The sequence below is a fragment of the Talpa occidentalis genome, unplaced genomic scaffold (assembly GCF_014898055.3).
Source record: "Talpa occidentalis isolate TD23 unplaced genomic scaffold, MPIMG_talOcc4v2.1 talOcc4.15, whole genome shotgun sequence".
Classification (NCBI taxonomy): Eukaryota; Metazoa; Chordata; class Mammalia; order Eulipotyphla; family Talpidae; genus Talpa; species Talpa occidentalis.
Window position 1 is genome coordinate 24777875 of NW_023601543.1, and position 26610 is coordinate 24804484.

Below are 26610 nucleotides of genomic sequence, written 5' to 3' on the forward strand. Positions count from 1 at the left end.
CTCAACTTCCACAGCTTTTACTGTCAATCCCATTCATTTAGCACTTAGCGCATGCTTGTTAGTTGTCGTTTTATGTATATACCCTTGAAGGCAGGAGCCAAGTCTCATCCCTCTTTGTTTTTTCAGACTTGTCCATAATAGCAGCAACTCAATCAATGTTTGTTGATGTTGGCCTCCCCTTCGACCCCCCCCTCCCCTTCAAAGTAGAGCTGGCAAAGCATAGCTTTAAATTCAAACTCAGTTTAAACAAACTAAAGGGTTTTGGGGGTAAAAAGCAAAGAGGAATTTTGCACGGTACGAGAGAAGGAACACCTAAGATGTTTAGAAAACCTGGGTAAAGCTGAGGTACCAAAAAAAAAAAAGTGTTTTCCACAAGTTAAAAAGAGACTGAACACAGAGCCTGATCCACCATTAAGTGCAGAGCAGGGCCTCCCTGGTGGCGCAAGGGGTTAAGCACAGCACTGTGAAGCAATCCTCAGCCTCTGCAGCACCAGTTCAACCCCCAGCCCCGCAGCCAGGGAACAACCCACATGGCGCAGCAGACCTCTCCTGTCTCCCCCGCTGCTCCCCTCAGCAGTGTATTTCAGTCAGTCTGCCTGTTCGGCTCCCCACTCTGTCTCTGGTGAATCCTCTAACCTCCCCCCAACACCTCTGGCCTGTACCCCAGTTTTGTATGCATAAATAAATAAATCTTAAAAAAATAAGTACAGAGCAGTGCTCACTCTACTCCCTCAGAATCCAAATCCGGAGAAAGGAAATGGCCAAGGCAGAACTTGAGGAGGTGGGTTAAAGGAATTGTGTTAGGGTGTTTCCATTGTATGGAGGTCCCATTATCTGTGGGGAAGGTAGGAAAGGCAGGTCGGAAAAGTCTTTTGAGGGTAACTTCAAGGCAGGGAACAGGCACACCACAAACACAGTCACCAGGTCTTTGCCACTAGGATTTGTTTCCAGTATCTTCTATGACAGCATAAGATGGAGAATGGTCTTAAAGCACCTCTCAACAGGGGAAGGAGTGAAAGATTTGTGGCACGTGTAGGCAATGGAAAGCTGAGCTCTCATGAAAAAGAATGAGGTTAAGGAAATTATCTTGAGATGGAAGGGCATTTAAGAGGCATGGAGAAAAAGGGACTATTGAGGGCAGAGCTGTGCAGAGTAACTTCACCTTACTCCTGTTAGTACTGTTTTAATTTTACCGTGTGCATATTTTCCTGTTTCCATTTGAACTGCATGGTTCATTTTAACAAGGACCCTGTTTGCACTGTGATCGGTGGTTGTCTGCCGTATGGTCTCACCCTCTGAAGCTTTTGCTGTCCACCCCTCCAAGCAATCTTTCCTTGCTCTACAAACGAGGTGTCTTGATGTCCTTCAAACACTAAAAATTTCCCCCTTCGCCAAGCAAAAATCACCCAAATCAGATCACTCATAAACTCAGTGAAAGCAAGCATCCATTTTGCCCATGTTCCTGCTTCTGAAACTCAGTGAGTCAAGCAGGGCACCAAGCTGAGGCACCCAGCACCCCACAGCATGCCACCTGCCCGTTCCTTTTCCCCGCACCACTGATACTCTAAGACCCTGTTCATAGTGAGAGAGGGTTTCCTTTGAGCAGGCTTCCTCTCGCATGCCTTGCTCCATAACCCCTCGGAAGGTTCCTGTCAGGCATGGCTTGAACTGGACTGGATGTCACTTTGTCACTGGACTGAGTTCCTTATAATAGCTTTGAGTTGTGAAGGCCTTTACATTTCGACTTGCTTCCTCCTTGTAATGTTTTCTAGGAAATATGGATCTGTAGAGAATGATGGTTTCCATGGTAAATGTTGCCTCTTATTTGTTTTTTCAAGTTCACTTTGCAGATACACAGCATGATTTCCTCTTTCAGTACCAGCACCACAATAGATTTAGGTCGGGAGGGGGGGGGCACCACTGCAGAAGTGTTTGAAAAAGAAATCTCACCCACCCTGGTCAGAAAAGGGGTAATTTATTATTTTAACTGCAGGGAGTCAACTTCATGTTCCCCCCAAAAAAAAAAACTGTGGGAAGAGAGTTGATTTTTTTTTAAATAAAGTCACAAAATGTACACAGCTTGGACGTAGATGTGTAGAACAGATGAGCATTATATTTGATTCTTGATTCTTAAACATGTGACTCTCCACCTTGGGACACCACAGACAAGTAGGAACACATATATCGTGGAGTGTTTCTAGGCTTACAGTTTTCACACACACTTCATTTTCTTTTCATATACCAGTGCCAGCAAGTTAATAAGGCATGTCTTCCAGTCGTTATTTACAGATAGGACAATTAAGGCTCAGAGAAGTTAAGGGAGGTAACAAGAGTCGCACACTAGCTGGTAAGTGCCAGAGTCCGAAATGAATTCTTCCTTTAGTTCCAAATTCCAAGTTGTTCTGCTACCCCTACCCCATTTCTTTGTGCTTTCGTTTTCCCAGATGTAAAATGGTAGCTTTTCAGTGTTCCAAGATGTTCTTAACCCTCTGGGTTCTTAGTATCAATTTTTCGCAGCCGGGAAATGTGAACACTAGCTGGACACTTCATGTGCTCGCCCCCTGACCCTGGCCTAACGCTCTAAGGGGAAAGAAATGTTACCTATTCCCAGAGGATTGGATAGTGCCATAAAGGTGCACCGGAGCCGACCGACACTCTGTCGGGCTGTTTTAGCAGGCTGAGAAACCAAGCGTCTCATCTTTCTCTTCTCAGCAGTAGCAGGGGGAGAACGAGAGCGAGACAATAGCCTCTTGTTGAGTTTTATTAATTTGAGGGCGGTGGGAGAAAAAGATCCGATCGACGGCGCGGGCGACCAATCGCAAGCGAATTCTAGGCCGGACTGCGCCAACCCGGAGCCGCCAAAGGCTGGCGGGTGGACTGGCTCTCCTGCCCGCACGGCGGAGGCCGGCCCCGCCAGCCCGCCCCGAAGGCGGAGGCTCCGCAGGGCCCCGCCCACGCCGCCCTGCCGCCACCCCCGCCCGCCACGGGGAGGGGGCGGGGACGCGGGCGGGGGGCAAGAAGGGGCAGGCTGGGGCCGGGGGGAGAAGGGAGGGCTTCTCGCCGAGCTGCTACCTGGATGGGGGCCTGCTGGGAATAGCAAGCAGGAGGCGAAGGGAAAGCAAGGAGCGCTGCTCCTTCCTGCCTTATTTTAAGCCGGCCTTGCTAGAAGCGGCTTTTCGGCGTTTCTATTTGTTTTGCTTCCCGCCGCGGTGGGGCTGGGAGCCGCACTGGCTCTCCCTCGCGACTCCGCTCCGCTGTTGGCGTAGATCATGACTGTAACCTTTGCACAACTCTCCCCTTCCTCCCAGCCAGTCCCTGAATAGACTCGCAGGGCTACTGTAACCGCGTCGTGCCACGCTAGTCGGGCCACGAGAGCGGGTACCCCCTCTCTCGCCAGAGTGGCCGGACCCCGCCAGTTCAATTGTTTGAAACTTCCCGCCCCCTGGCCCGCCTCTCTTCCGCCCCCGCACCCCCCAGTGTCCAAGCAGGCTCCCTCCCTTCTTTCCCCGCCCTCTACCCCGCCTCTCTCGCTAGTCCACCCTGCTCCTGGGCGGTCCTAGCCGCTCACCGCAAGGAGAAAAGCCACCCATCGCCCCCTCCCCTACCTCCCATCCTTAGCCCCGGAGCTGCCTTCATCGCAGTCACGCCCCTTCCTTCCGAGGAGCTTTCTGGCTGCTGAAGCTGGTAGACCCCCTGATTTATTCCTCCATCTCTGCTCTCTTTCGCTTCATCCTCTCTTAGTTCTTACCGTCCTCTCCACCCCCGCCTCCAGTCTGTCTCGCTTCTGACCATCCGCTGCTCCACCCTCCGGCCCGGTATCCTGCCTGTCCACTGCCACCAAGAAGAGCGCGGACGGAGCAGCGAGGAGGGGAGCAGCCCGGAGTTGGGGCGTCCCCGGTGCCCATCCCTGGCCGCCGGCCCGGAACCGAAGCCACTTGAAGTCGTCACCTTGTCTGCATTGCCTTCAGGGGTAGGAGACGCGTGGTTACTTTTCGCGGGGAACTGGGGCAGGAATCCATGGTGGCATGAACTTGATTGTGCCCTCGGTGCGAGTGAGTCGATCTAGAATGCTGTGTGGGAATGCCCGTGTGTTCTACTTTCTTTGCAGCAGCTGGCCGCGAGTTTTCCGAGATGTGCAGTTAAGTTAAATCAGTTAGAGTGTGCGCTCCTTTCCCGTCCTGCGGAGATGCTAGTGGGTACCACTACTTCATGGCACTTACTTTCTCGTCTTCCTGGGGTTCTTGGAAGTCTCTAGGTAACTGAGCACGAAACGAATTTAAACACTCGGGAACTTGTAGTCTACATGAAGCTCAGCAGGAATGTCTGAGCTTATCTCAGATGGCTAGAGGAGTTCCTCCTGCATGCTTAGGGTTGGGGTGGGGGCTCACACTCCCCTCCCCCGGGGCCCAATTCTTAAAGTGTTGGTGGGCGTGGGAGGTGTGAGGAAGGGGTTGCCCCTTCTCAGCTTTACAGATGTTAGTAACTCGTTTTGCCAGCTCCTCCTTGAGGGTCCCAACCTATTCTCTGTAAGTGAATGTTTCAGCAGCAAGTTGGACTTTATAGAGACATGAGAGTGAACGGAAGGAAAATGAGAGGGAAAGTGACAGTCTTGGTGCTGTGTGAGCAGTCCTGGGTAAGTTGCCACGGATAATAGACTAATAGTAATTTGCACCAAGGGGCTAAGTACAAGTCAATGAAGGAAGAAGAGGAAAGCTTGTGAGAAATAGCATCTCCTGCCTCTAGCATATATTTTAGAAAGAATTCTCCACAGCTTTGGAGTGTCTAATTTAGCTCTCCTCCCTCACCTGCTCCATACCCCCTTCCCCATGAGGACTGGAAGTTAGGAAGAGTTTAAAACTTTTTTGACTATACCCCTTTTCTCCTATTCAGAGAAGAAGATAATTAGTCACCATAATCTTCAATAATGGAGGGCTAAGGGTATTGAAGTCTCCTTGAACTAGGCTTTGTGAAAAGTCCTTTCTTAGGCCAGTCTTTGTGAAGCCGCCTCAGTTAAAACCTTTCAGCACCCTCATTTAGTAGCTAAGAATAGTTTGAAATGCCATTTTGGACACTGGATAAATCTCTGCTCATCTCCCACCTATCTCCAGTTGGGCAAGCATGGCGAACTAATAAAAATGGTGGTGGTCAAATACCTGTTACCAAGATCTTCCCAAGCCATTGGTTATTTGGGAACACATTATTACTTATATTTTCAAATAATTTTGTTCACTGATGTTAATGGGAAAGCAGGAAGGGAGAGAAGGAACGTTACAGGGTGACAATTTTAAAGGCTATCGTGTTTCAGATCTGCTGGAAGGGAAAATTTGGCCTGACCAAATTACATTTTATAACTGGCCTGGGACATTTTAATAGCCAGGTGGTTGTAGAGTAGTGGCATCTATTTACAGATGATAACTCAGGTTCCAGCTATTCTGTATGGGTTTATCCGGTGTCATTTACAGACACTTTCTGGCACTACATCATACTTCATTTTAAGATACTTCTTTCTTTGGAAAAGTTTGTGACTCTGTAAAGTCATAGTGCTTTTCTAACTTAGACCAGATTTGAACGAAATGAAATCTCTCACCATGCTTGTATGTAGAGTAACTTCTACTTGAAAATTTTGTGGACCTGTTGACCTATTTCAGAGATGTGAGAAGGGAATTGTAAAAATCATATTTGATACTGTTTTGGATCTCAACATTAAAATCTCATTTCTGGTTTATGAAGTAGAATTTATTAGGTTAATACATAGCCGTAGCATTTTTTAAAGATTTATTTATTTATGCATACAAGAGCTGGGGTTCAGGCCAGAGATGCAGGGGTGAGAGAATTCACCAGAGACAGAGTGGGGAACAGAACAGGCAGATTGACCTAAGTACCCTGCTGAGGGGAGTAGTGGGCAAGACAGGAGAGGTCTGCTGCGCCATGTGGGTTGCTCCCTGGCTGGCCCGGGGATCGAACTCGTGCTGCGGAGGCTGCGGATTGCTTCATAGTGCTGTGCTTAACCCCTTGTTCCACCAGGGAGGCCCCCATAGCCGTAGCATTTTGTGGGAAGTTTTCTGAAGGTTTGTAAAGAACAGATCAGCTTCTTTCTAGAATGCTTTAATAACCATCTATTGAGAAAGCAGAGGGTTGGATGTTATGACCTTGAGGTCCCATTGAGTGCCAGAATTCTAAGTGGGTGCATCTGCTGTGGTGACTCTCCTGAGAGCCCTCTACCAAGGCCTTGCCTTCTTTAAACAGGGTGTCTTTGTAATTAAGCAGTCCTTCTCCCCCACTCCCTTTCTTCCTTTGATCCATCTTTTTCAGGCCTCCCCCCGACCCATTTGGAGACAAGAGGAGTTTCTCACACTCTTCTATTCCTCTCTGAAGATTCCTTTTCCTATCCCCCCCAAAAAGCCCCTGAAGTTGTCAGGATGGTTAGAAGTTGTTTTGTTTTGATGGGGTGGGGGTGTTACCATTGAGGAGGAGTAGAGGATATATTCCCTCTTGGGAAATGCTTGTGACCAGGTAGCCTCCTCCATGGAGACTGAGCATTTGGAATGCATGAGAACAGTCTATTCTTAGGGACTGTCTGGAAGAAATTGTCCTTTGCACCCATTAAGGCCAGCTTAAACCCACTGAAAGGGGTGGAGAGAGGTGCGTGTGGTCGTGATTGAGCCTTTTAGGATGGTAAATGGGTAAATGTTCCAAAATCTCCTATTACATCACCTCTTTCCCCCCTGGATTCAGTGGGTTTGGAGATCTGCTTGACAAGTTAATTAGCTTGGGACTAAACCAATTTGTTTAGAATTGTGCTCCATTGATTTCCTGTCCCCAGGAATTTTTGTTGGTCGTTTACTATGACGTGTTGTCTTTTGACTTGCTTACTTCTTCGTTCCTTGCTGCCTTTTGTGGACTTTGGTCCAAAATCTAGGGTCCCACCCCCAAGTCAAAGGTTAGAATTTGGTCCCAGGAAATAAGGGGGCATTAAACAGGCTGCCCATATTGCATTACTCTCTTCCATGGTGGGCTTCTGACCCCTTTTAACCCACAGAACACACAACACAACACACACAAAATGTGAACTAAAAAAGGAAAAAGAGGAAAAAGTGGAGGCAATTTGCTTTATAAAAGAATCCAATACAGTTTCTTTACAGGAATTTGCTTTGCTGCTTAGTGCTTTTAAACTATGACTTGGCTATAAAAACTTGATATAACTGAGCCTTTACAGAAACGTATTTATTGCATAAAGGAAGGCATTAGAATTTTCTCCTAATGATTATTGCTTGAATTAAGCAAGGCCATTATTTGGCCTTTGCAATCTTTTTTGTTATGTGGGATGGATTTAATTGTCTACATCACTCTGGCCTGTAAATAAAGCTGGTCATGTTTAGCCTCTACTTGTAACAATGGAGTTTGTTTTGCTCTCAGAGATTTTGATAGATCTCAGAATAGGACTATCTATTTCATATAGGTAAAAGATTTTATTTCCAGTTATTTTATTTGACTAAGCCAAGTATCCAGAAAATTGGTTCTGGTAATGAATGGCAACTGGTACCATTTTTAATCTAAGAATGGATCATAAACCTTCCTAGTGAGCTTGGTAAGAGGGACATGGGCTCTAGGCACACCTCCAACTCATTTGACTATCCTTGGCAGGTTTCTTCCTTTGCAAACTGTGGCAGGTCACACAGGGTGATTTTGAGAACCAGTTCTAAAAGTTTATGATTCTCTTGCTATGTTTTAATTTCTGCTGTGAATGCAAATGATTCTTAGTAGAACGAGGTGCAACTGTTATAAATACAATCATGTAGTCTTCAGGGTCTGAAAACCAAACCTGTAAGGATATATCAACATAAATGTCTGTGTTTGGATCTTAACCTATGAGATTAAAAAGCTAAGACCCTGCCTAAAACTTCATCAATAACCCCGTCACCCTAACAGATCACCCGCTTTGATTTTTCCTCATTCCTTTCAAGTTCTGTTTTTGTACTTAGATGAATTTTACCTCATTAGGGTCACAGGACTGTACGATGCTGCTTTTAAATAAGAGCCACCTAAGACTTAGCTTTGTAAACCTGTTGGAGGAGTGAAGTCAGAACCTGACTAAGATACGCTTGAAGAATTACATACGTCTGTTCCTCGAATGCCAGGAGAGGCTAACAGATTAATAAGTAACCCCTAAGCCCTTTCTGTGATTTAGGGTTGTACATGTATCTAGCAAGGCAGTTAATTCTGTTTCCCTTGACCTCATGTTACACCTCCCCTATTCTTTTTAAGCAAAAAATCTAGGGTTTACTGCTTAGTTTTCATTAGCAGTGATTTTTTTAAGTCACTGTCTCATGATATCTCACCAAGAGGCTACAAATTTGGATAGACTGTAAAATCTCACAAATGAGAAAGAAAGCAGTCAATCACAGATGTTTTGTTTTATAGCTTTGAAATATGTTTAATTTAGACAAAAGTTGTATAGAAACTAAGGATTTTAGACAATGAAATAAAAGACACGTAGGGATAGAATGGGTTCTTCTATTTGAGGCCTTCACTGTCTAGTGAAAGTTCACTTACATGGTCCCTTACATTTCCTTTGATGGTGAACATAAAGTATACATGTAATCTCCAATTTTGGACAGATTCATTTCTGGAAACCAGTGGCTCATCATAAATTACATTCAGTTCCTTTGACCAGCACAGAAAAGTGAAGTATGGGTTTTAGTACTTAGAAAGAACCAAGTTATTAAGTACAGGAACATTTTTGTAATATGTGTTCATGGGGAAAATGCAGATGGATATATTTGGTAATATCTCCTAAGGTAACTTTTTAGAAATCTTTAACTCTATAGGCTGCCCTTGACATTTGTAAAGTCACTTTCACTGCTACCCCAACTCCATGAAATATCGTTGGACTGGGTGACTTGAAACCGGGATCTGGGTTTCTCTGCCCAACCCTCTCTGACTTGCCATGTGACCAAGGGTAAATGAATTAGTTGCTCTGAGCTTCAGTTACCCTTCTGGGAAGTGAGGATATTAATACTTCACAGAGGTGTTTAGGTATGCTTCATATTGGGCACATGCTTTGAGGTCATTGGATGAAAGGTGTTTGTATGATGGTGGAGCAGGCTTATTATAGGGTCCTGAGCAGGTGTTCACGTTTAATGAGCTTTGCTCCCTTATAACATACAGTGCCCTTTGGTGCCACATTGCCTTACTAACTATAATTAAGATTGTCCCAACACTTGGATTACTGACCCTCTGTGCCTAAAAAAAAAAAATTAAACATTTTCGTTCTATATGGTAAGTTGGAGTTCAAGTAAGAGGACTCTAGCATCTGCCAGGGTGATGAAAAATCACTTCAGAAATAGGCATTAGTTGGAATGTGCCATAGAGATCAGTGAGTTCTTCAAAGCTCTTACAAAAGATTAAGAAGAATAAAGCAAATTTCTGTGTGTGAGTGAGTGTGTGTGTTTTAAGGGAGAAAGTTTCGAGTAATATTTGCTTGTGACACATACTGATGATAGCCAGTAACTGAAACCCAGCCATTGTGTTTTATACACAGCTGGCTTTTATTAATGATGGACTATTTATGCTTGCTGTACAATTCATGGCTCATTTCCATGCGTATGTCAGAACTTAAATACCCCCCAAAGCAACATTAAGATAACATTAAATATAAATGTGGCCAAGCTAGAAAAGGTGGAATGGGGTGGAGGGGAGGTGTTCTCCCCCTTATTCTTATTGGTTTTGCTACAGATCACAGTAACTGCCCCCCTCCCCACTTTAGGCATTGATGCTGATCTTTTCTCCCCCTTTATGTATCCCATAGCGAACTTCACATTTTGATCCTTTCGATAATGACAAATGATCTACCCCCCCATAATGCAGATGAAACTGATGTATGTGTTTTTTAAGAGCATATTTTCCCTGCACATGCTTCTCATTATCCAAGAGGCCTGGACTCAATCAGTAAAGAAGCAGAGAAACCACATAATTGAAAGGAGAATGACGGTGGTGCATACTTGGAATATTTGTGGGAAGGGGATTGCTGACATCAGAAAATGTAGTGGCCTGAGTGTTAACAGCATTGAAGAGAAGTAAGATTGCTGTGTTTCTGTGTATTGAGAATTATTTTTAAGGGGATAAAAATATGGGCCAGGTTTGACATCCTTTTATGAAGTTGCCCTGGAAACTTTGATGAAGGTTCTTATGGAATAGTTCAATTAAAACCTTCCCCATTAGGAAGCTAATTAGTACATCACTTACCCATTTTAGTTGTTTTCAAGGGGCACAGATTTGCATTGAATTAATGACATTTTTTCCATATGATAGCAAACTAAGATAAAAATCACAGATGGGGAAAATTATTTAGATTGCCTATTTTGAAGAAATCTAATTTCCTCTTTATTACATTTAGGTTTTCAGTTTAGATTTTTGTTTCACTCTGTTTATATATAGTGATCACATTTTAGTTTAGTAGCCAGTTTTACTTTCTGGATTGTGGACTGTAAACAAAAGCTTATTAATTTGGCTTTCCCATATGAATTGGAGAAGCACAATGAATGACAATAAACCATTTTATTAAGGTAACATTTGGGTTTTTTTTTTCTTCTACAATTAGTTTCTTTTTGGGGTGTGTGTGTATGTGAGTGTGTGTGTGTGTGTGTGTGTGTGTGTTTGGGTAGGCAAATTGTTTTGGTAAAAGCCAACAATTTTTGGAGCTAAGAAAATTTTCATGACCCTTTACCCTCGAGAACATTCCGTCGGCCTCAGGCTCTCAGTAAGCCTTCCATTAGGGCAATGTAATGACATTTCTTACCTGGTGCTTTTTGTAGATTAAGTATTTCTCAAGACTGGATTAAATATTTCTCCTTAGCAGCCTGAAAGAGGGGTTATGACGGGAACCCCAGTGCAGGATTCTAGCACATTCTTTCTTATTTCATCTATTTTAAGGGAATGAATACTTGTTCATGAGGTTTCAGGGCCGTTTGCCCTAGGGTAGGTGCTCTCTGGCTACATATGCAATATGGCTGTGTGGTGCTCCACCTTTCCCCCATAATGTGCAGGGAACAGTCATTCTGCACATACATTCCCTGACACTATGCCTGGGGTGCATTCATTTCTAAGTGTGGGAAATTTGGCTGGGTTATAGGATTTGCAGTTTAACTGATTTCACTCTAACCCTTCCTGGGAAGACCGGGTCTAGTTTAAGTTTTGCAAAGGCAACTCTGTCAAGACAGGTTCTTGGGGCTTGCAAGTAGGCAGGAGGAGGAGGGGCTGCCTTTGGGGAGTGACTCAGGCCCTTTGGTATGAAGATATGAAACGCTGGCTCCTGTCCATGCACCTGCTGAATGCCACACCTGCAGTCTGCACCTGAGCCCCACTCAGACACAAAACCAGACTGAAGGCAGATGGGGTTCCCTTCCAAAGGGGTACAGCAAAACCGGGAGCACCCAGTTACGTTAGTAGAGCCCCACTGTGAATTACATTTAGCCCTTCCAGTGTTGGTATGGAGAAGGGGCTCAGACGTTTCCTTAAAGGTGCAACACACTCACATATTCAAGAGTATTTTGGCATGCAGAGGGACTTTGCTTTCCTAATGTATTTCTCTTGTGCATTGTCTTCTTTAAGAAAAAAACAAACAAACAGCTGGAGAGTCAGTTCTGTAGAGGTTAGTTTCTGGCAACAGAGTACAGGGCAGGAAGTCACAAGACCTGGGTTCTGATCCTGGCCCCATCAGTGAGCCATAGCGAAAACCTTGGCTGAATTAGTTATCGTTAGCTATCTGTCCTGGACTTGAGCGTCTCCAGTTGTAAAATGGAATTAATCACATCTGCCTTTATTTCCTCACAGAGCTGCTGAGAAGGACAAATAAGATAACAGAAGTGAAAGAGCTTTTGTCTGCTTAGAAGACTTAGACACTAAAGGTAATGATATTACTATTATTGCTATTCTGTCTTTCATTCCCTTCCTTCTTTTTCTGTGGCCTCTAGCAAAGTCTTTGGGAAGTTGTTATTTATTCAGTATGCAGTTATTAAGCATATTTTATCTACCAGTTAGTGGTTCAGGTGTAGGGAAAGGTACAGTGAAAAATCATGTACCCAGCTCATGTTCTCAAAGATCTCATATTTTAGCAATTTCCATCTCTGGAATTCATTCCTGAAATTTCTGCCTGGTTACTTAGAGGCTTGAAAAACAAGAATTGACCTTTATTTTTACCTCTCTGCATTGCAACTGGGGGCTTCTGTCCCTGGAGCAGTGTATTACAAAGTCTAGATTAAAGGTACATGTGGGGAAAAGCCACAGGGTAAATAAAGGAATTTTCTCTCTCACATTTGTGAAGTACCCGCTGCTCGAGTGATCACCTTTTTCAGGAGTCCAATCTTAGTATCATTCTTGGTCCTTTGCTCTACATATTCTTATAGGAGCCAACCCATTCTGACCTTAGCTGTCCTTATGTTAGTGACTCCCCAAGAAAGGTACAGCTCAGTCTATCTTTGATTCCTCCTTTTCCCACTTCCCTAATATCAGTTGGATATCAGATTCCATGTCTCTTAACCGGCTCATAGGTCTTTTCCTCTGGGAAGCTTTGCTTAAGTGGCCCAGAGTATTTTTTTTTTTTTTTTTTTTTTTTGCAGAGTCCTCTGCATTGCCAGAGCTGTCTGTTCACACCTCTGGTTTCCTGTTGGATTGTGTCCCCTCTGCTTGACTGGGAACTCCTGGAGGACTGGATTCTGTTTTATTTCCCTTTTACTATCCCCTCCCCCCCAGCCTATTCAGTGCCTGGCTATAGTAAGTGCCCAATAAATAATTATGGAAAATATGGTGTGCTAAGTGCTGTAATAGACATGTGTACAAAATCCATTAGGGACAATGACAATAGAGGGTGAATTTTCCATACTGAGAATATTTGGAGCATGGAGAAAGATGCAGAAGAATCAGGGGAAAAACTTCAAGGGCAGAAGTGGAAAGCAGAACTGCCCTCTTCTGAGATTTTTACCTAAGAAGCCCAGGGAGAGATGCCTATTATGTCTACTTGTGCTAGGCTAGGGGCTTCCTGGCTTATTGCTTCCCCAGCCTCAGAGCTGGATGAGTTTTATGGTTGAGTCTGTAAATAAAACTGTGTCTATTGGCGTATTGGCCATTTAAGACAGGTGCCATTTAGTCATATAATATTAACAGGGCTGCCCTATCATGTGCCACTTTAACCATGGCTGAAAACTAGAGGTACACATACAGGCTCACTGGTCATATATGCTTAGTTCTCTATAGCAAAATGCCCTTCAAAATATACTGAAGGATGGTCTCCTGAAGCTAACAAATTTAATTTTCAGAATGCAGCAGGGTCACTAGAACTGAATGTCTTTAAGCTGACTGTCAGATTGTTCCAAGGGCAAAAATGAAACATGATATAAGCCATTACAGGCCATGAACCTGTTCTCACCCACCTGATGCTTTTACTAATTAGCCTCTTGGCCGGGTGGCAATTTGGGGCAAGTGCATGCAAGCTGGATTCACAGGGGAGCCCACATTCCACTCTGCCATTTCGCAAGCCACTGGGATACTACACTGCTTCTCTTGGCTTTTTTCCCTCCCAGAAGTCCTGCTCTGCCCTGGTGGAAAAATGGGAGCAGAAGAACGTTTCATTAAATGAGGGAGCGGTTTCATGGTGCTTTGGTGTTGCTAGTTTTATTTTTTAGTGGGTTGTCTAAAAACATTCATGCTGCTTGACCTATTAATTTCACTTCTGGGATTCTATCATTAGGAAACAGTCCAAAATATTGAAAAAGGCTAAATCACAAAGATGTTTTTGTAGCATTTAAGTAGCAAAAAATTGGAAGCGATTTAAATGTCTTAATAATTGGAGAATGGGTAAGTGAATCTTAACACACGCATTTAATGGACTACTATACCGTTATTATAATGTTTGTTATGAAGTCTGTACTGCAACATGGAGAAAGTACTTATGATAATATGAAAAGTAGGATCCAGAATTATATGTACGCTATTTCATTGCTTTGTATAAACACAAATGTACAACATACTAAAGGAAGTATTCTATAATGCTAAAAATGTTTGATTTGAAGTCCTGAGATTATGGGTGATTTTTTTTTTTTGGTCTCATAAATATTTGCAAGTTGTGCTTGTATTTCTTGTAAATTAAAGTAAAAATGAAAATCAATGTGGGCAGTAGTCCACCAGAGGTAGGTGATTGGCAAAACAGTCAATTTCTAGATATATTCTTAAGCTTACCAGTTTATTCTCAATCTCATTTCATGGACCGCTTATTCTTTTTCTGAGGCAAGATGAAAGAGACTGTGATAATGTGATCTATTCTCTTGGAGTGGGTGTGTGTGGAGGGATGTGGAGGGGTGGTGGCAACAGGATTCTCATTACCCAATATTTCAATGGCCTGTGCCCTTTAGGGTTAATCATCTCTGTGGCCTTGTAAACATGGGCACATTCATTGCTGTGGAGTGCAATGAAGTAAAACTAGGATCAAAAATGACCATACCTTTCACTTACCATCTCAGAAGCAGAAAACTGACCCTGATCCACAGTAAGATTTAGAAATGCCAAAGCCTTACCATGGGTCTTAAAATAATTTTGTAATCTAATCTAGATAAAGATAGAGATAGAAGCAAAGAGGTGGGGCCAACTCAAAACCTTTTCTTAAGCTAGTGTTAGACTTGAGTAACAGCAAATGCCAAGTTGATATGATGTTGACAAGACCTAGAACAGGGGCCTGGAAACATTGATCGGTGGAGGTTCATGTTACTTTCCAATTCACCTGCATGTCTTGGCCTAAGTAGGAGAGATTTTGTGAGATCCTTCAGTCATACTTCCGGCTTAACCATGTACCTCTTACTTCCTTGAATTTTCCCTCCTGACATTAACAATTTTACCTCCAATGGTTGAAAAATGGGCGGTTGCCTTAAGCCAGGTTTTAAGGTCTTCGAAAACCAGTCAATGCGACTTAGTAAATATTTTAAGCATCTCGTATGTACAATATAATGATGCTAAATAAGGTGTTGTAGTAGAAGGTCTGTTGCCCTAGCAGTAATAAAACCTACATTCTGGTCCTGACTCTGACCATTTGTCAGCCCTGGCATATTCAAGGGTAGGAAGATGGGATTGGAAACTAGATGGTATCAGAAGAGTCCTTCCAGTTTTGACCTTTGCTGATACAAAGTCCCCTGTACAATGCTGAGTTGAAAATAAAGATTTTAAAAAACTCAACCTACGTAAAATTGCTACAGCCTTCTAGAAAAAGGCCCCTTTGAAATATCAATAAAAAATTACAACTAACTTTTTTTTTGAGTGTTTGCTATGTGCCAGTTTCTGTGCTTAGCACTTTACATGGCTCACCTCCTTAGTCTTTATAACAGCCCTGTAAAGTAGGAGAACCTTTATCTCTAATTTGCACATGATGAAATTGAGATTGGGGAGGTTAAGGATTGTTGACATGTGTGAGGTCAGTTAGTAAGCAGTTGATCCAGGATTTGAACTTGGGGGCCAGTGTGACTTCTAGGCTGTAGCACTTGACCCTGGTACTTCTACCGCCTGCTCATTGCCTGTTCACAGTTCAGGGATGACCTGCAAAGCAACCACTGTTTCTGACCAAGGAAGTGAATTAATATTCTGGGGTGCAAGACTATTGGGAAAGGTATTCTCTAGGACATGTCAGGTCACAATATGGAACAATCTAGAGACATGGGTGAATTCAGTGGGTCATTTTGCCTATCTCTTTGTGTGTGTGTGTGTGTGTGTGTGTGTGTGTATGTGTGTATTTAATGCACAAATATGTGCCTGTAGATATAGGGAAAACTCTAAACTGGCTCTTTTCCATATAGCTGGAAGTAAAATCATATGAAACAAGTTGACCAAGATTTAGCAGAGGAACAGGTTTCCTAGAATTAGATTCTTTATTCTGGTTGGTGGAGTGAGGGGTGGGGGCAGAAAGGGAGGATGATGTTGAAGGGATAGTAAGAAGATCTTATAAGCGTATTTCAGCATGTATTTGAAGATGGGCTTTCTGTCTGCCCTGGCCACCTTGCAATCTTGATTTTGTTGGACTTGGCTTTGGAAACATCTGGGGTCTCTCTAAAGTGTTTTGGATCAAACTCCCAGGTGTATACTGGGAGAGCCCAGTGACAGCAAATGGAGTAAGAATTTGGCTTAGCCTTGCTGCCCTGTTGTTGTTATTGGAGAGTTAAACATATAGATTCAATTTGCATTTTAAAAGAGTGAACCACAGATATCTTTTCTTCCCCTATTAAGTATCCTTAGGTCAGCCCAGGAGAAACGAGGTTATTTTATTGATTGAAGATGATGTCAGACCCCTGGCAGTGGCGTGATTAAAGCTGTGGGCAGATTAAAGGTTGCAGAGTTCATACCATTTTAGTTCTTGTACACGAGACAAGAATCTTTTCCTTTCCTTTCTCGAATAAATGGAGTAGTGTTTTCCTCCTTATTCGACTCTTGACATGTAGCTGAGCATAAGTTCTTTAAGAAAAAAAAAAAAAACAGTAAACTGGAGAGGAATACCAAAGCTTTTTTTCTTAGGCTGACTTCTTTTCCTCTTTTAAACAGAAGCAAAAAAAGGCCAGCGGGTGGGGTGGTGGGGAGGGAGGATCTGTGTCCGGTTGACAAAAGTGATTTGGGTTTTGAAAAGGATATGGTAGAGCGAGGACCAAATTAAGGGAAGAGAGTAAGACTTTGGACAAGTAAAGTTTTCTTGGTCAGGAGCTGGGTGTGAGGCTCAAGCCAGTCAAAATCAGCATGAAGAATCTAAATAGTACTGGAAAAGAATTGTATGGTGATTTCTTGCCAGGGACTCAAGTTTAAAAGCCTGGGGCTGTTTTTTTGTGTGTTTCAGTTGAAAAAAAAAAAGACAACTGTTTTGTATGGTATTGGACAATAGAAGTGCGGTGGTTATTTACCATAGCAGCTGTATTAACAGTCCAGATTTGATTCCAATTAGCAGCTGTTCCTCTGCTTTGAAATTGGGGGAGAAACCCTAAAATAATTACCTTGCAGATGGAAGATGATTTTTCTTTTGATTGTGATTATGTGTTGGGCCGAAATAAGATGGAAAGACAAATTTCCTTGTTTGTTCACTCTATATCTGTTCACTTTATTTTTGGCAACATTGCAAGGAAATAATGTTAAATTAATCACTGTGCGGTTTGGTGGATTTTTTTTAAAAACACAAATGTTTTGGACCTGCTCCCAAAATACAGAGACGCTTGTGTGCTTCCTTTGCATTGCCTTCCTCCTCAAATGGCGTCTCTGGTGTGGATTAAAGCCTTTCCTTTAAGTGATAGGAATGAGGCATGGCTAGGCCGGGATAGAAAATATGAATGTGGATCTTGTGACCACCAACTCCTCACTTTTATAACATTTTGATTGGACCTATGGGGTTTTTCCAAGTGTCAAGAAAAAGTTAGAAATGAGGACTATCTCAAGTCCCTCTGTAGTAGGCATTTGCATCTAATCTATAATGGAGTCTAGTAGTTTCCATTTGCTGACATACTAGGGCAGTGGCAGTGCTAAGAAAACAAGTGGTGGCATCTTCTCTTTGCAGAACAGGTGCTGCTGTGTATTTAGATGGGACGTCACCATTGTTACTCCAGTGAGACTGGCAGTCAATCAGATTGTAAGCTCTGTGAGGGCAGGAACTCCATGTCGTTTGTCTTTTGTATCCCACATTGTCTCTAGTATGAGGCTGGCAAGTGACTGGAATAGTCGGGATGCAATGAATCCTTACTCACTTGGTTGAAATGACATTTTGCTTTGCTTCTACCCATCTGAAGTTGGGGCAGTTAAAGTGGGAACTTCACTGAGCACTTTTTATGACCCTAAACCTACCTCCTGGTGTTGCCTTCCCTTCTGGGGTGTAAGGCTGTGAGCCTTACTAACCTGCTCCACTGCTGAAGGCAGTTTAAAGGTCGCACCCTAATGGTGACAGTGGTTATGACTTGTGTCATCACTTACCACTTCAACTCAGAATGGAAGCAGTGGCATTTTAGGGCTGTGTGGCCAGAGCAGGGCAATCTGTTCCTGTCTCAGACCTGAACATTTCCATCCCTGGGACACTGGGGACCTCCTGAACACAGCTGCTGGCCTGTGAGGTTTCCTTCTGCCCTGGTAAAAACGAAACGATTCTGCCACACATACAAAGGCAAGCACATGGGAGGACAAATCATTCCCTTGGAGGGACTGGTTTGCTTAACTGTTGGCCATTGGTGGCAAAATAGAAACGACGTTTTTATTTCTTTTCCCTCCCCATCCCGAACATTTCAGAGTGACCAGTGCTTGGACTCTTGGCGGCGCTTACCCTGAACCTGAGTGTTAGGGGAGAGGAATCTGCCGTTGCGGTTTCTGGAGCTGCTCATAAGCAAGAATTCCCTATCCTGATCAAGGCTTTAAGCCTAAAAGAAAGCAGAAATAGGTATGGACCATCAGTGTGTGTGTGTGCGTGTGCGTGTGCGTGTGTGTGTGAGTCTGTGTGCGTGCACATACCCATGTGTAAGGGTGTGTTCACGCTGGGTGGGTGGGTGTGGAATGGGAGGGGGTGGTATACTCTTCAGGGTCTGGGGCAGCTCTGTCTCTGAAATTCCTTGCTTTGCAGGAAGGGTTTCTAAGTGATTTTGCTTTAACATACATGCTCCTGTATTACGTTTTTGAGAGAGGAAAAGCAGCTGGCTAGTCATCTTTCCAGTTTCAGGCACCAAAAGAGATTGTGTTATACTTGTCAGCCTTTCACAAAAGGGTCACCGGGAGGAGGGAGGCAATGGGAAAGGGGTCCAGAGGGCTGATTGCTCAGCCTTATGGTATGCACGCCCCTAGAGAATATGAAAGGGGTTTAAAAAGAGCCTTTGGAAGGTTAACTCTGGAGTCAAAATGCTCAGTAGAACAACTGGCAATCAGGTAGCAGTAACCATGTGAGAAGTGTGGAAAGAGAAAAGATGACCTTTCTCCATCTACCATATACATCTCCGGGGTCACCCCCCTGCAAAACTAAAAGGAAAAGGGATCGTGTTTCCACAGATTGAAGGATACTTTCTAATATAGAAATCAGGGCCTGGGAGCTGGGACTGCAGAGTTCTCACCCAGGAACCCGAGGCTGGTGAGGTTGACCTTTATTGTGATTTGTGTAGCATAATGTCTATCCTCTAACATGACTTAAGATCTTTAGAGTGAAAGTTTCATTACTGAATCTCAGTAATGAATTGCAGCACTCAACATGACAGATTCTGGCCCAAATGAATTATGAGCTCTAATGAGAGAGACATCACGTCTAATTTTCAGACAGGAGAACAGAAGTCAAGGGAAGAGGAATCAACTGTTTAGGTTACCCTGTAAATCTGTAGCACAGAATTTGAATCTTGAGTTGTCTTACTGTTGATACCTGTTTCACTCAACCCATATTACTTAAGAAGTGGTGGTGGTGATGAGGGGGTTATTGATATCACACCCTTTCTTCAAGGAGAACCTTTTTATTTTTCAATTTCTAAATGTTATCAGAGGCACACGTAGAATGAAAGAATGCTTCCCCTTTAAACTTCCATCCAACAACAACAAAAATCTCCATAGCTATTCCTGGATGACTGAAAGAGAAACTTTGTCAGTAACAATTATCCCAAGCCCTTCATTTATTAAGCCAAGGAGCATCCCAAATGGACAATACAAAAAGGATTTTTAAGAAAATCTATTTCAGAGTTTTATGAGAGCAGAGAAAACGAGTGGTGTCAAGCAGGGATCATTTCTATCTGATGCAAGTCAAGCTCTGTTTACCTTTTATTTATTTTAGTTATTATTTGGAATTTTTAGCTTCCTTCACATACTGCACTGCTTTACAGATATTGTCTATGGGGTAACTTCTCCGTACTATCCTGCCCCTACTGCCACATTTGGATTTTTCATTTAAATTGAATATAGAGAGGTGACTCTTGTAAGTAAGGACCTAGGAAAATTCCTCTCTCTGGTCATTCTGAATGACTGCTCCTGATTTTCCCCATTCCTCTTAGGAGTTAAGTCAAGATTGACTATTAAATTCATGCTAAAAAGTGAAAGAGGAAATAGCTTTTATGCTTACAAATTTCTCATCATATCAGTGTTAGACCCAGGAGTTTCCAACAATGAATCTATCAATTCTTGAGTCAATTCTCTACTTCTTCTCTGCAATGGAATCCTCGCCCCCAAATATCCATTTTTCTCCCCCTTTAGGGGACTGATTAATCCATCAACTGGGTGTTAAGATTCCTGTTTCCCCTCCCCAGGTCAAGGGCAGCCCAGGTGCCCAATTTCTCTCTCTCTTCACAAGGCACCGCCAGCAATAGAGATGAGAAATTCTGAAGAACAGCCAAGTGGAGGAACCACGGTATTGCAGCGTCTGCTACAAGAGCAGCTTCGCTATGGCAATCCCAGTGAGAATCGCAACCTGCTTGCCATACACCAGCAAGCCACAGGGAACGGCCCACCTTTTCCCAGTGGCAGTGGGAACCCGGGCCCTCAGAGTGATGTGCTGAGTCCCCAAGACCACCACCAACAGCTTGTGGCTCATGCTGCTCGGCAAGAACCCCAGGGGCAGGAAATCCAGTCAGAAAACATCATCATGGAGAAGCAGCTTTCTCCTCGGATGCAGAACAATGAAGAACTCCCAACCTATGAAGAAGCCAAGGTCCAGTCCCAGTACTTCCGGGGACAACAGCATGCCAGTGTTGGAGCTGCCTTCTACGTTACGGGAGTCACCAACCAGAAGATGAGAACTGAGGGACGCCCATCAGTTCAGCGCCTTAATCCTGGGAAGATGCACCAGGACGAAGGACTCAGAGACCTTAAGCAAGGACATGTCCGCTCCTTGAGTGAACGCCTGATGCAGATGTCACTGGCCACCAGTGGGGTTAAGGCGCATCCGCCGGTTACCAGCGCTCCCCTCTCCCCACCACAGCCCAATGACCTCTACAAGAATCCCACGAATTCCAGTGAATTCTACAAGGCTCAAGGGCCACCTCCCAGCCAGCATAGCCTGAAGGGCATGGAACACCGAGGCCCCCCACCAGAGTATCCCTTCAAGGGCATGCCACCCCAGTCTGTAGTGTGCAAGCCCCAAGAGCCAGGGCTCTTCTATAGTGAGCATCGTCTGAACCAGCCAGGGAGAACAGAGGGGCAACTGATGAGGTATCAGCATCCCCCTGAGTATGGAGCAGCCAGGTAAGAGAGTTCCCTTTCTGTCATTTCCTGACCTCATCCCCAGGCAGCTTCTGCTGTGTTGGGACTCTTAAGGGAAGGAATGGGTAGGCATTCGGTATAACAAACTCTGAAATGCATGGTTGGGCCCAGGCTTAGTAAATTTCCCGCCAACCTAAATTTCCAACCTCTTCAGCCATAATTAGCACCATGTTAACATTCCCTTGACTTTTTTGGCTGAACGTGGCCTCAGCTATCTAGTAGATCAACAGTAGTACAAGTCTTGATTTTAGCAGCTATTCATTGTCCTGTCTCCTCGGATAGTGAAGGGTCAGTGTTCGTCTTCTATTATGTATTAAGACCTTCCTTGAGGAGCAGAAGCAAATGATGTTGGACTTTAGTCTGGAACATCCTATCATACCCATTTATTCCCTTCCATGCAACTGCCATCACTTATTTTTGCTATGAATATTTTTGTAGAAATACTGTGATTCTTTCTGACACTGAACAAATACCCAGCTACTATTGTGTGTGTGGTGGTGGGGGGTGAGGAAGTATGTATGTGGAGGGTCAGAACATTATTTGCCTTGTATGTTCTTGCAGTTCATGGAGTTTGGGTTGCTTCATTTTTCTGTTGTATATAAAATTTGTGAGTTTCCTGTATAATTTTTCTAAACATCTAAGTTAAATTCATATCATATCATATCATATCGAAGTTTTGGCCAGATGTTAAAATGCAGAATGAAAAGTATTCCTGTGATTTCTGTACCACTTGCCATTAATTCAGGAGGAGTGTGCCATATATTCATTTCTTCTTAATTATACTTCTTAGTGATTCAGTGTTCATTCTCTTGTTGCTGTATTAACCAGCCTTAGGATTCTGTGATTGTATTTGTTCTGTTGTTACTATTGTGCCGAGTCTCTGCTCAGAAGTATTTCAGCATCTGGGGCCTCCCCTGGTGGTGCAGCGGTTGATTGCTGGGCTGTGAAGCTGCCCGCAGCCTCTGTAGTGCCGGTTCCATCTCCGGCCACCTGCGAGGGTTCCACATGGTGCACAGACCTGTCCTGCCGCGCCCGCTGCTCCCCTCAGCGGTGTACTTCGGTCCTTCTGCCTGTTCTGCTTCCTGCTCTGGCTCTGGTGAATTCTCTCGCCCTCGTGCGCTTCTGACTGTACCCAGTGCTTGTATAAATAAATAAATAAATCTTAAAAAAAAAAAGAAGTAATTCAGCATCTGTCATAATGATGGCAGTTATCTGTGATATTTCTGTCCTATTACCATGGGGAATTATGAAATTATGGATGGCAAAGAGGTTTGAAATTCCTGGACCTATGCTGGTCTTTTTCCATATTGGTGCCCAGACTTACGATCTCTTTGATATCCAAATCTGTGCCTCCTCTCCTGTCCCTGTCTCACTCATTTGGGAAAGAGCCTGTTGGTTTGAAGTTCATTGGGTGACACAGGAGAGAAGGCAGTCTGTGGGCGGAGTAGGGTGAAGGTAAGAGAATACACCTGGTATTTCCTGGTATTTTATCCCCCCCCCACCCCCACCCCAGGTCCTGTTTTTCAGCCAGAGGCAATTCACTTTGGGCTCCACCCCTAACTTTGCCAGTTTAGGACTTTTTTCCTCAACTCAGGTTGATTTCCTAACCCTTTTCAACCTCCACTCAGCAGCTTTCAAAGGGCTGCTGCTTAAGTTCTGATAAGTGACTTGGAACAGGAAATGGGGTGACAGGGCCCTTCCGGTTTAAAAGAGAGCAAGAACCCGATTCCCATCTGCCCATTGAAACGGAAGACCCAGGGAGGGGTTGGTTTTTTGGACTGCTTAGCTTAGTGGAAACCTGTCCAAGCCAACAAAATATCAATGAAGCTGGCAATTTTTTTTTTCCCTCTTTCCGTCAGTATGGAAGAGTCTGAGGGACTCCCTCCCACATGTGGATGGGCTAATGTCTGTTGTCCTGTGGGAGAGGAGTGTGTCGGCTAGGGTGTGGAGCAGAATCCAAAGCCCCGCTCAGCACATGGCCCGCCTTCCCAGGAAAGCTATTTTCAGAACTCATTCACCAGTATTGTTTGTGATCTGAAATGACTCCCACAGTGTTTGAAGCTAGATGGAAAAGCCTTTTGATCTGCCTAAATAAATAATAAGGAGCCCAGAGAGGGATTTTTTTCCTTCCCATACTGATTACACTATCAGAGACATTTAGCTGCATATATTTTACAAGAAGATATTTGCATTTTTTCCTTCCTCTTAAGTAATCTGTGGATCGTTCTCTCTCCAGAACGTAGAGCCCGTGCTGATTACCCTCTCTCGAGCAGCATTTTATTTTTTATTTTTATTTATTTATGCCTACAAGAGCTGTGGTGTAGGCCAGAGGTGCAGGGGGTGAAAGGATTCACCAGAGACAGAGCGGGGAGCAGAACAGGCAGACTGACTGAAATACACTGCTGAGGGGAGCAGCGGGCGAGTCAGGAGAGGTCTGCTGCGCCATGTGCGTCACCTCCCTGGCCGGAGATTGAACTTCTGTTGCCGATAGCATCACAGTGCTGAGCCTTAACTTCTTGCGCCACCAGGGAGGCCCCTGGAGAAGTATTTTAACAAACAGTTTTGCTTGGGCTTTTTTTTCCTCTATAGGAGAGGAACAGGGTGCTTGGTGTTCAATGAATAAGCAAAATGACACTAATCAGAAGATACTGTGTGAAGTTTGGGTCTGCATCAAATTCTGGCAATAATTTTTTTGTTGGACCCTTGAATGAGGGAGTGGCACTTATTGACAAATTACTGGCAAGGGGAGGTAGTTGAACTGCTTTTCAGAATTATACTGCTTTTAAGTAGCGATATGTTTTTTTCCTTCTTTATTTCCTTTAACCAACGAGGTGGACAGTTTGTGAGTACCTTTCCAACTAACTCCTGCTGGCATCAAACAATCAGAAGACTAAATTCTTAGTTCTTAATCCATAAATTGTAGATCAGGATGCAAAGCAAACTCTTTGAACAAATTGCTCTTCAAAATAAAAAAAAAAAACCTGTTTGCTTTTAAAGGTACAGTGAAATGCTAGAGAGTTGCTGTTAAAATGAACAAAATGGTATAAACAATCTTTTTATTACATCATCTTCCCTATGCCCTCCTCTCCAATTAAAAAAAATAAATATCCTGAATGCTCAGAACTCCAGATGGGAAGCAAGGCCAAGGCATCTGAAGAATTAAAAATGTTGTGAATCTTGGTCTTTCTGAATGTTGAGCCTTTTCTGCATCTTGGGTTTATGCATTTATTAACTGCTTTTAAAAATGTAATCATTTCTGTTTATAAAGCAGCCACCTCCTTTCAATTGTTGAAATCATGCCCAGATCTGAGGTTTCTTGAAATCCTTGTTTAGTGGAATCTAAGGGTGACCTAACTCTGTAGCTCAGAGCAGAGCTGGTTGTGCAAGAGAAACAATCAGGAATTTGCAGCCTTCTCCAGGACTCAGATTCACCATCTCAGAACCTGGGAAAAGCACAGTTTCTGTGTGGAGAATAAGTTGAATTCCAGGCTCTTGGTGGCACCTGCTCTGGTGAGTGTGCGTGTGTGGACTTGCACACGTATGGGACAGGATGGAGTGTGTGGGTGGGTGGGGAGGGCGGGGTCTCCCAGTCAGTGAGGTGGCTGCGTGGAAGGTGCTGTGTCAGCTCGAAGGACGGCAGGCTTTTGCTTTCTCTTTGTGTCCACACAAGCTGTCTCTTGGCTGGAGTTGCCTGGTTTGGGGGCGGGGGAGAATGCTGATTTTGGTCGTTGGCCTCTGTCCCGCATGACTGCCATGTCCCCTTTTCTGCAGAGTACCCAGGGCCCAGTTTGTCTTAGGAAGGGGCAGGATGAAGGAAGGGAAGGGGCAAAGAGGCAGGTCGGGGTTTCCATGAGATCATGTGATTCTATTGTCTGCAGGAGGCTTCTTGTTCCCTGCTAATGTGTGAGTAGGCAGCTTTTCGGCTGCTGTACAGTGGGAGGCCTTAGGGATTGTGCTGCCCTGCCAGCTGCCACCTTTATTATTACTCTTACTGTATTGTTATTTATAACCTTGAGTGTATTTTTGCCTATCTGACAGCCCCTCATTTGTCCCCCACCCTTGTCATTCCTCAGCGCCCTTCTTTTAGCGGGAACTATGCAGGATTAATACTGTCCCCCTTTTCTCCTTCTGGTGAGTGAATGCTGAAGCCCAGAGGAGTTGATTGGCTGGAGGACTTTCTCTCCTTTTCGAACTGCTCAGGCCTTGCTTTGCGTTTGCCAACCTGCCAGGAACACACGGTCTTGGTTTTCCCAACGTCGCGGTGCATTGAAATCTGTTCCTTTTCCAGCCTGGGAAACCCGGGGCGGGCAGTGGTCATTCTCCATTTACCTCTAGGCAGAGCCCAGAGTGATGACCAAGGCCACTGCCCTCTTGGGCTGATCCAACCGAGTCCTTCTGGTGACCTCGGGGTCTCCTCTTTCTGGAAGCCCTTGGGAGGCTGTGTGCTGTCCGGGGCATGGAGGAGACTCTCAGTCCCCAGGCAGGGAGGAAGGCCAGTGGCCAACTCTGTTTCGGAGAGATGCCTGGGTCACTGGTGGGGCTGAGGCCGGCTACGGGGAGGAACCCCAGGCCAGAGCTGAGTATTTAGTCTTTAAAGGACTATCTTTGGGTTTCCAAATCCTGCCAAAAGGAAGATGGTTAATATGGTCATTTTTTCCCCTTAAAATTTAAAAATTGGTTTGGAGAACATGAAATTTAAGTCCTTTTTTTCCTGCCATGGATCTCCAAACGCCCCAGCAGATCCCAGGGCAGTATATTTTAACTTCAGGGGTATATAAAAATCATGATAACTCTTACTCAAAAAGGAGGAAGGTACATGGTCAGTTTTACCTCTGAGGAAACTGAAGATTCATAGTATGGAAAATGGGGAAAGACTACTCTCAGTAAGTTTGTACACACAGCTCCCAGACTTAATTGGATGAGTGCTTTAAGTTCTAGGAAGGAAAGGTTTATGTGTGGTAGAAACTTTCCAGTTTAACCATGAGAACTATGTAAATTCTCTCCACAAGCAGTTCGCATGCCCTCATTAATATTCAGCAATTATTTATAGTGACACGTGTATGAAATTGCGAGATTGTGGGATGAACAATCAATGGAGCCGAGAGACAGATCTAAGGCTTAAGCAGGTTTGAGGGCTCCGGGGAATATCTGGGTTATTGGTATCCATGAGCAAATGTTTGGAATGATTTTGAAACCACAGAAAGCTTCAATCGTGAGATTCTCTTATAGGGATAGATAAATGAAATCTAATGATAACTGGAGTGTGTGTAGGAAGAATGTGTAATGCCAGTTAAAAGCTAATTGCTCCTGGTGATTTGCCCCAGTTTCACTATGAATTTTATACAATTTAGTGAAAATATTAAATGGATAGCCCCTAATTAAAGTCACTAACAG

At 44.0% G+C, this 26610-nt stretch overlaps 1 protein-coding gene across 4 annotated transcripts in view; it reads left to right on the forward strand.

Annotated features, from left to right (window-relative positions):
• The first annotated feature begins 3561 nt into the window (after positions 1–3561).
• AMOT (angiomotin) overlaps positions 3562–26610 on the forward strand; it is a 61084-nt gene continuing 38035 nt past the window's right edge. For 2 of the 4 annotated variants that reach the window (XM_054695598.1, XM_054695599.1), the window contains exons 1-5: positions 3562–3970; positions 11833–11906; positions 12618–12771; positions 18286–18433; positions 20265–21198. In XM_054695598.1, the coding sequence (XP_054551573.1) occupies positions 20327–21198 (872 nt within the window). In that variant the 5' untranslated portion in view covers positions 3562–3970; positions 11833–11906; positions 12618–12771; positions 18286–18433; positions 20265–20326. The remainder of the gene's footprint in view (positions 3971–11832; positions 11907–12617; positions 12772–18285; positions 18434–20264; positions 21199–26610) is intronic. The other 2 variants (XM_037512053.2, XM_037512054.2) reach the window with 2 other exon arrangements.